Here is a 10,000-nt window from a genome sequence, read left to right on the forward strand (position 1 = left end):
TCTTCAAACCAGAGGAGCGTCAAACTATGTGTAAACGAAAAAGACCAATTGACATGGTGAAAAAGCAAAGCACTTGTGTTGTTTCTTTTTTCGTTATGCGGGCCCCAAGTTATCATATATATCTACTTTGTTTATCGATCAACAAACTGGCAAACAGTATATCTCTAAGAAGCAATCCTGATTTGAAGGGACTGCGCAACTGAGTATTTCGCTTTGTTAATCCGTAGGAAACCTACTTGTCGTCCTGGAGATCGCTGAAAATGGGAGCTTGTTAGACTTTTTGAAAAAATCACGGAATGGAAATGAGAACTGCGAGGGTGAAGGCATTAAGAGGGGAGGCCTGACTGAAGATATGAAGCTAAGGATCGCTACTGACGTTGCGAAAGGCATGGCTTACTTGGCAAGCCACAGGGTACGTATTTATTGACGGAAACGTAACCCACAATGTTGAAACATCGCTATTGAGTTCCACTATTACTTGCAACTTGGAAGGATTTAAGTATGATCCCGGATTCGACCCAACTCGCTTTCGTTGTGTCTGCTCCAGCTTTTTAATCTTAGTGACAATAACATCAGCCACCAAACTTTTTGTCATCATCATCATCAATATCATCAACTTTATTTATACACGACATCTTATCACCACAAAAGTGGTCTTTCTAGGAATCGTGCCTAACTAACTACAATCTACGACATTTAATTGATATTTATTTCTTACATATTTTAACTGTTAAAAGTTTTTAAAATAACATTGTTATTTTAAAATCTTTTGAATCTTTCCCTTTGAGTGAGGTCTTGAAGTCTCTTAGGATAGGCACAGAACAGATCCTCGATGCTGTAAGCTCCCTTTTCTAACCTCTGTTCTAGGTCTAGGGATGTTGTTGTGCTTTATTCTAGCAAAGTACGGTTGAATAATGGTGTGCCGCTTTTCGTTCTTACCACATTTTGACGTCTTCTGTGATCTATAGGGAGCTTTAGCAACGACGACGGAAACGGCAACGAGAACGTCATCACAAAACATAAATTCTCATTATTGTTATCACTTCACGACTATTCCAAGTTTTTCAATGTAAGGCGCACGGCAACATGGAATCTATTTGTTGCATATTATAACGAATTACAAGTTTTTGGGAGCTTTTTTTTCTTTTAAGGGCATTTTCACGGTTTTGCGCATGGCCAAGCCTTGGCGCTAGCGGTTGTAAATTTTACGGTTTCTTACTGAACCAGATGATGTTCATTAATCACTGAGGGTATTAAAGTAAATACACTAAATTACTAGGACCCAAATTTGGTTGAAGATACTGCGGGTTTACACAGAAAATATCAAATTTAATTTTGGCCTTGAATTTTTTGTACGGGTCAAACCTTTTATTCTGTCATAACGCACGAGTTATCTATTCGCATGCAGGAGGTTCGTAACACCAAGGATATGATTGCAAAAGTAATTTCAATGAGTAATTACACTTCTATAACATGTTTTCCTTTTCGTGCATCAGTGCTTTCGATTGTTTCAATAACAATGGAATTAATTGGGCTGACATGACAGTTTGCCCATGCGCAGAGACGTGAAACTCTCCCTTTAAACGCTTGCATCGCAAAAACGAACATGGTGACCGGCCTCATTTTTAATTTTGCCGGAAACACATCAACTGGTTGCATGAAGCTCTCACTGCAACGTTAAAGAAAAAAAAAGTTCTAAAGCGGATTCAGATAAACCAATAGACCTTTTTACCGATACGGCGGCCATTTTGATTTCTATTGTTTCGAAAGACATTATAGGATGGTCAGGGGGCAAATACATATTAATGTGCCCCCTGGGCATCCCATAATGGCTATTCGAAACAATAGAATCAAAATGGCCGCCGTATCGGTAAAGAGGTCTATTGCGAAGGTAAATCTGAGTCCGCAGCAATATAATTTTGTTGTTGTTATTATTATTATTATTATTATTATTATTATTGTTATTAATTTTTATTGTTGTTGTTGTTGTTGTTGTTATTATTGTTGTTCTTAGATTTATTTAGTTTAATAAAATGGTTATTATTATTTTTTGTTTTGCAAAGAGTTTCAACTTAACCTTCCAATCACTTTATAGTAATAAAGATAAGTTACAGTGTATGGTATTTAAAAAAAACAATAAAATGGGTTTTTAGATGGCTCTCCTGTTGCTGTGGTAACCCATTACATCGCTACCATACGACAGTGTTGCATGGTCGAAAAGGTTCATTTTTACCTTAAGTGAGTATTTTTTTTTTCACTTCTCAGTGCATTCACCGTGATCTTGCAGCCCGAAACGTGTTACTTGGTGAAAACTACGTCGCAAAGGTGGCAGATTATGGGATGGCACGTGACGTATATGAGAGCTTGATGTATAAAAAGGAAACCCAGGTATTTTAAAATGTTTTTGCGCGATTGCAGCAAATCATACAGTGAGGAATTAGGTGGCAAAATAATTAACTGCAAGCAAGCCATCAAGCCCGAATTGTTGCTAAACTGGGTGAATATAACGACAAATAGGTTATTCACATTAATCCCAGAATAACCAAAAGAACCACTTTCAGTGAACAACCCTTCGAAGCATGCTTCATTGCGACCCTTTGCCTTTATTTTTAGTGATTCTTAGGGTAAAAAAAAGTTTGTCATATTCGAAAACAACTTATAGCGTACAGCTTAACTGCCGAATTATCCCTGCCACTCTGTTATAGGCAAGAAAACATCACCTTTTGCATTTTGACTAGGTTTTCAAAGAACGCCGTTGAATGCTAACAAAGGTGGCAGCCTATTGCTATTCAGCAGTTACTCCTAACTTAACGTGAAAACAGTTCTTGGCGATGTGTGTTTTCATAGAGGCCGCGGTCTTTGCGCATTGGAATCTAGATCAGTACCATGAATAATGAACACGCGGAAATGGCATTTGTTACCTAAATAAAGTATCATTGCATGTCGTTTGAAACCTCGTCTTAGTAACTTTCGGTTAGTTGCGAGAAGAAAGCCAGTAGGATGAGGTGGGCAATTGATTTCCGTTACTCCTGTAAACATCATAAAAGGTGAAAAGAAAAGATGAGTGTGGTGGTTAAAAGATGAACGTGGTGGTTAAAAGATGAGCGTGATGGTTAAAATTAGACTATGTGACTGCGTGATGCAGTCGTAGTCTATACCCATATTTCACCCTTCCTCACCATAGAGTCTCCAGTAGCTTCAGTAGTTAGGGCATCCGTACTAGATCACGGAGGGTCGTGGGTTCAAATCCCATCTGGGGCTCGGATTTTTCCGAGTTCCCGGTTGATGATGATGCTTAGGGCGTTTTCCATTTACAAAATAATTCCGGAAATTTCGGTGGACATTTCCATCGAGTGAAAAACGTGTTCTATTTAACTCAGGTCCGTTCGCCGCCCAGTGATTGCGCCAAAATTTAAAAATATGGCCGTGAATAGCCTGGAAGTGGTAAGACCTTTCAAAAGTTGTAAATGGAACACACATTTCCATCGGAAAGTTTCCAACGGGAAAACAGGACTACGTTTTCAGAAGTTCGTTTACTCCGGAAATTTTCCAGTGGAACGAACCAAAAACGTGTGTTTCATTTACATCCCAACCGGAATTTCCGGAATTTCCTGGTAAATGGAAAACGCCCTTAATATCTTTCATGTATTTCGAGCGTGAATTCGTTTCCTATATTATATGGTGTTTGCTTTTTCCTAGACTTACCACAGCTTTTTAAGTTTAATTTTTTGTCTATCAAACACGACTATTTCGATAACTGTTACGTATCACTAAGTGTTAATAGCTTCCTACTAGAAGACTCTATTGGAATCATCCATGTCAGCACCAAATTGTCTTGCTATTCTATAACTGTTCTATAACATTTGTTTCGATGAGTATAGCTCCTCTGGGAAGGGCAAGGTTCAATGGGTGCGTCCGCTTCTTGGGTCAAACTATTGTGGATGGTTGGCTCAAATGAGAATCTGAACCAAAAGTAGCTAGCGTAGTAGATTGAAAATGGAGTCATAACCAAGTGATCCATTGATGAACAGTCGACAATAATCAACCATTGCGAATCCTCATTTATTATAGAACAGATGCGTTAGAGAGTATTCTTTATATAGGAGCAGGCGTAACTTAGTTGGTTACTGCGCGGCTTTCGGTGCAAGAAGTCTCCGGTTCGACTTCAACGCCTGTTTCGACTTTTCCTCTGATCCGTGTAGCTACAGCTTTAAACACACTTAAAGTGAAGCACTGACAGAGGGAGGGAGGGGTGCAAAGGGTAAACCGTCGGCTTCCATTGATACCAGCCTCGTAGCTGAAGGAACTACCGATTTTACCTTTTTCTAAATTTAACAGGTGAAATTTACATATTTGTGGTGTTTTTGTTTTATTTTTTCCAGGGAAAACTTCCAGTTAAATGGATGGCTATTGAATCATTGGAAACTTATGTGTTCACTGTGGAATCAGACATGTAAGTTACGAGAAAAAGAAATCCCTCACTTTTTTCACAAATCTAATTAGTTCATGATTATTGCATATTTTAAAATATGCATAGCACACGCACACCTAACAAGTCACAACACACTATAATTAAAATTATGCATGTGTGTTGTGGTTAAATAAAGAGCTGCACCTAGCTAAGCTTGATAGTTAGCGGCCGCTAAAAAAACAAGGCCGAGATTGAGCGAGATTCGGAAACGATGGTTTGGGTGTTTGGGCTCATCTTTTAGTGCAAGATTTAATATCAACGACAGCAAAAAATACATCGCGTTATAAGAAAGTATTTTTGATCGTAAGATTGAATTGCGAGTTCTATTTTATTATTATTATTATTTTAACTTTGCTTTTAATTTCGTATGCATGGTTTAAATTTCTGTTACGCAGTTGGTCTTATGGAGTTCTTCTTTGGGAAATAGAGTCTGGAGGTACGTCATTTCTTCGTCATTTGTTTTTGCTCATACTCTTTGCATGGATTTGTTTGTTTGCTAATTTGTACTAAATAATCCACCCTCTCTGCTTGCCGTATTGACCGAACATAATTTGTCAACTGCACGTTGGCATAATGGTAAAATTATACCGTAAAAAATAGCCAATCAGAGCGCTTGTCATATCGGCAAAGAGCACTAGCATAATTTATTACTGGCTACTGACATTTTCTTGCTGTAATTCTCTTAACCAGGACTCAAACCATATGCAGGCATGACAACGCCGGAAGTTATGACCGAACTGAAGAAAGGGTACCGGCTGGAGAAGCCCAGTGGATGTTCAGATGCTATGTAAGTTCACTATTAATTACCAATCTCGTTCCCAGAGCCTTCGTTACCTTTGTCCAGCAGAACGGGCGTGGGAGGCTCTGGACTAACCGGAACCAGAAAACTCTGGTTCCGGTTAAATAACAGCGCGTGCATGAGGGGAAACGGTTAGAAATCAATGATGAAATGGTATATGAAATGAATCATATATGAACTGCGGATATGAAATCAAGTGAAGCTATGATCTTCGCAGTTATGAACGCAATTTTTACAATTGCGTAGAGAAGCCTGAAGTTGAAGTCCTGAATTTTTCAGGCTTCTCTACGCAATTGTAAAAATTGCGTTCATAACTGCGAAGATCATAGCTTCACTTGGTTAGAAATCAACAAAAACATCTGAAGTTCACTTTGCTACGAAAGCGCTCATTTTTCACTCGCGAGACAGCACACATGAGTATAAACACATCTCGTAATACACTCCAAACGTTTCAACTGCGGAGAATAAAGAATAACGGGAGCAATTTTTTTTCAATCAAAACAAATTTCAGTATCTGGTGTCACGCAAGTGACAACTAGGAAATTTTCAAAAAACAAAATCGTTGCGGAACTGATAAGTAGTAAAAACGATTTATTTCTAGATCAACTTCGACCTCGTATAGATAAAAATCCGGAAGAAAGCATAATTTTTTAGTTTATAATTTGCAAATTGCAGGAAATGAAACCGTTTTTCAACAGCCAATCAAATATGGCCTTTTTTGGATTTGACCAGAGTCTCGTTTCTGACCGCTGGTCAAGGGAACGATGACTCTGGGCACGGGATTAACCATTAATATAAGTTATTGCGGAGCGTGCGCGTATATAGTGCTGCTTCCATCACGATACTAATTCCCGTTTTTCTTCATATTTCGAGAGTGTGTTAAGTGATGTTAAGCCCTAATTTGTTTCAAGCAGGAAATTGTTTAGTTTAAGTTGATTGCAACACGCTGCACCTCTTATAAAAAGGTCGTTATCGTCCGCGTGCTATCCAAAAGAAATCATTGAATATGTCGACAAACCTGAGAGGATGATGCAACGAAAAATTATAAACAGTTGTGCGATAAAACTATTTCCACGATATTCTTTAAGGACCTTTGATACTTCTTTGTTACATCCGATCGTTTTTCATCTGTTCAATATCGTTTAAGCAGCGGAAAATAAACAGAAGCAATATTATAAACAAGTCTTCACTCAGCTATGTGGTCATTTATTGCACTACATTAGTAAAGATGAAAAATCCTGGACTTTCATCCACGACATTTAAGTACATTACCCGGCACCCAAGAAATTTCCCTGAGAGGCAAAAAATACCTACTTTCCTTAAACTATTACATGCTATAGAACAATAAAACATGATCTCATCTACACACTTGAACATTCTCGACCGGCAAAGATCAATCACAATACATAAACTTAGCTAGTTTACTGGGAGTAGTCATTAAATATGAAGTGCGTCATTGGGAGAACTTTGGATATGGAGGTTGGAATAACTAGACGAGCCGAGATGCCATGGAGACGATACATTCATATACGTCTTTCGAAAGTATTAATATAGCAGGCATAGTACTTGTGTCGAATGTGGCTAAAAATGGAAAGTTTGGAGTAAAGAGGTGGTGATGTCACAAAAAACTAAATTGTTCAAAAACTAGAATTGTTTAAATTGTCTGACAGATTATTACGGCAAAATGTCCCTTGCCAAAAATTCTCCTAGCGACGAACGCAATTACAGTCCTAAATTCGGCAATTCATATCAAAGCGAAAGAGATCAAATTGTATAGCCAATGTTAGAGCGGTACTCAGTGTTGTCCCTGCTTCATTTGTTCATCACATGCAACATTAATTATTATTTTTTACTTACATGTAGGTACCAAGTTATGAGAGACTGTTGGAACCCGAATCCCAAACTCCGGCCATCCTTTGAAAAACTAGTAGAACGACTGGAAGCCATGGTCTAGTGTCCTCGTGACCTCTACTGCTCATGGTTACCTTCACCAAAGTTTTGACTTTAGTGCTCAATTACTTCCGTATTGTGTAGCAAGTCTTGCTTGCATGCCAGCGTTTTGCGCAAACATCCGGGGATTGAAAGGCCATCGGTATACTTCATTTAATTAAAGCATTAATAGTTGTTTTGGGCAATTGTAGCCTTACAAAGTACATGGGGCTATTGATTTGTGTGTGTCAGTACGTGTGGTTTCGGGGGGATGGGGATGGGATATTTGTAGGGACAAGGGAAGGATGGAAGTCGTGTGTCCGTTAAGGGGGTGGGTGGGGTATGGGTTTTAGCATACGACAGGAGACTATTAGTTGGAGCCTCCATATGCAGTAGATCTAATCAAGGACGATGGCAACGAAACAAGGATATTATTGGGCAAATTTGGTTATGTACCTCTGTCATTCCTTTAATTGCCGTTTCAATGTAATCATTTTGATATTGCACTGTGTTTATTGTACAAAGTAAGGTATTACGTCCCTTATACTTAGTTGGGTTAAAAAGCTGCTTCTGTTGATATTAAGTTGTCGTCTTATTTGCAGCAAGTAGGTTAACGAGAGGAAGTTGATTAAGTATTATTTCCATATATCTTTAATTTTCCACTTGTGTCCAGAGATGCAGCTAATAAGATGCACACCCAATTTTTGACATCTAACACGAAGTGCCTCTTTGAGTCTAAGCCTTTGCCTTATTTTCAACAATAAGGTAAGGATATAAGTTGGCGTTATTTTTAGCTTAGGGTAAAAGCAAGTGTTTATCCTTTTTTGAGAAGCAGAATTTGGGGGACACACTTTGTGACTGTTACTGAAATCCTCGTGCATCCATTAAGGGGCATTTCTGGACACAATTGTCCTTATTGGAGCTGAACCTGCAGGCACATTTTCTTTTTTTAAAAAACTACATGCAAGAGAAGCTTAATGGTCAATTCAATAAAAAATGACCCCTTAGCCTCGTTTATGCGGTAAAACGCTGATAACTCCGATAAGGGCTAATCCACCGAAGACTCTGAAGTTTGTTATACAGAACTATTTCTTGAAGACCTTCCATGAAGGATGAAACCATTTGTGTCAACTACTTCTGAATTAAGTTACTAGCTTAACAGCTCGATTTCAAGGCGTGTCTGAGAGCCAAGTCTTTCTACCTTACTAATTTGGAAAAGACCTTATTAAATATTATATTCACGAAATTTCGGTGGATATGGCCTTGCTCTAGACATCTTTTTTAATTGACGATCGATTGTTTTGTGGTTTTGTTTGCTTGTTTATTCTTTAAGCTATAACTTAGCTTAATGAATAGCGAGCGACTGAGCGCGGAGTGTCGTCACACGACCAAGATAAATTCTTCTATAAAATTTCTTGACCCTCGAAATGATCCTTTTCTTGTAACACTCGAGTTATAAAGTCATTTGTCCGACAGTCGAGCAAGTAAAAGGCAAGTATTTTCCCCATTGCACGTCGGAAATTGGTTTTAGAATACTGTTCTTGAAGAATGCTTGTATTGCAAAGCAGTTACTGGCGTGCAATAGGGAATTACCTGTGCCTTTTGCTGGTTTTCCCTTGTATCGAAGGACAGCTAGTTTGCTTACTTTTAAGGCACATTAAGTCAAAATAGCTAAAATACGCCTTTTCTAAAGTTCTTAAGAGATTTCTCCCAATTATACTCTATAGCAAAGAAAATGATGTGTTTTGTATTTGAGACCATGTCTTGATTGTAACCAGGCCCCAGTTGTTGAAGTTGAAGGGTGGATACGGCTATCCACTGAATACATCACTATCCAGTGGATAACTCAAAGCAGGCGAGCGCGCGGAGCGCCATAGTTAAGAAAATATGGTACCTATCCATACGAGAAATTTTGGTTTCATAGCCATGACGTCACGACCGTCCGTCCGTCAGTACGTACGTCCACCCCTCCATGTATACCAATGTGAAGAGTATCATGCTAGTTTACAGCATACATCTTTGACATTGGACATCCATGTTTTGATCAATTGACACCTGTTAAAACAAGGCATCCGCTGACCAGGATCACGTGACCATATCGGGGGCTCAAGTGTAGAGCTCACCTCGGTGAGCATATCTTTAGAAGCTCTGATAAGGTTACATGATGCCTGGAGGACCTATGACTAGAACAGAAACGAAAGGAGACCGAAACTGAGACAACGACAATGACAAAACAGAATACCAGTAATAGCTCATACTTTGTGCAAGAAGTCACTCCACAAATTCTTTCCTTGGGCACTAAACCGTTCGTTATTTTCAAAAAATGGTTTTAATCGGTTTTCCCTTTGTTTAGGAATGAAATAATTTTTTTATTGTCAACTGGAATTCAATAGTAATTGTCTGTACTCTTTTGGACAAGCAGAAAAAGTTGATTTGTTTGTTTGTTTTGCTCTAAAATGCGATCGTACAAGTGCTGTTTAACCCGTTTGCCCAACTGGTTTTCGATTTGCCTCGACAATGACAAGAAAATTTTGCCCTTATGTTATAAACACGTAATCGCAATGAGTTCTCGTAAAATTAGAGGGAAATTTAACTAGCTTGTGTTTTCAGAAGTTGTTTAAAGCACCTACACGTTATTTAAGTATTGGAGCGAATCTTGTTTGAAGTTCGTTCTGTTTTGGTTGCATTGCCGTATTTTGCCGATTCTTGTTCTAAGCCAACCTAGTGTGTTTCAATAAAATACATCAAAATGTGAATTATTTCGTTTTCAGAGATAAAGTGGAATAAAGTACATCAGTAAA

At 38.5% G+C, this 10,000-nt stretch overlaps 1 protein-coding gene across 2 annotated transcripts in view; it reads left to right on the forward strand.

The window, feature by feature from the left end:
- Window positions 1–10,000, forward strand: part of LOC138010835 (angiopoietin-1 receptor-like) — a 35,406-nt gene that overhangs the window by 25,405 nt on the left and 1 nt on the right. For both annotated transcript variants that reach the window (XM_068857829.1, XM_068857830.1), the window contains 6 exons: window positions 228–412; window positions 2,266–2,388; window positions 4,383–4,453; window positions 4,867–4,907; window positions 5,162–5,258; window positions 7,134–10,000. The exon at window positions 7,134–10,000 is cut by the window's right edge and continues 1 nt beyond it. In XM_068857829.1, the coding sequence (XP_068713930.1) occupies window positions 228–412; window positions 2,266–2,388; window positions 4,383–4,453; window positions 4,867–4,907; window positions 5,162–5,258; window positions 7,134–7,224 (608 nt within the window). In that variant the 3' untranslated portion in view covers window positions 7,225–10,000. The remainder of the gene's footprint in view (window positions 1–227; window positions 413–2,265; window positions 2,389–4,382; window positions 4,454–4,866; window positions 4,908–5,161; window positions 5,259–7,133) is intronic.

Source organism: Montipora foliosa, chromosome 7 (genome assembly GCF_036669935.1).
Source record: "Montipora foliosa isolate CH-2021 chromosome 7, ASM3666993v2, whole genome shotgun sequence".
Lineage (NCBI taxonomy): Eukaryota > Metazoa > Cnidaria > Anthozoa > Scleractinia > Acroporidae > Montipora > Montipora foliosa.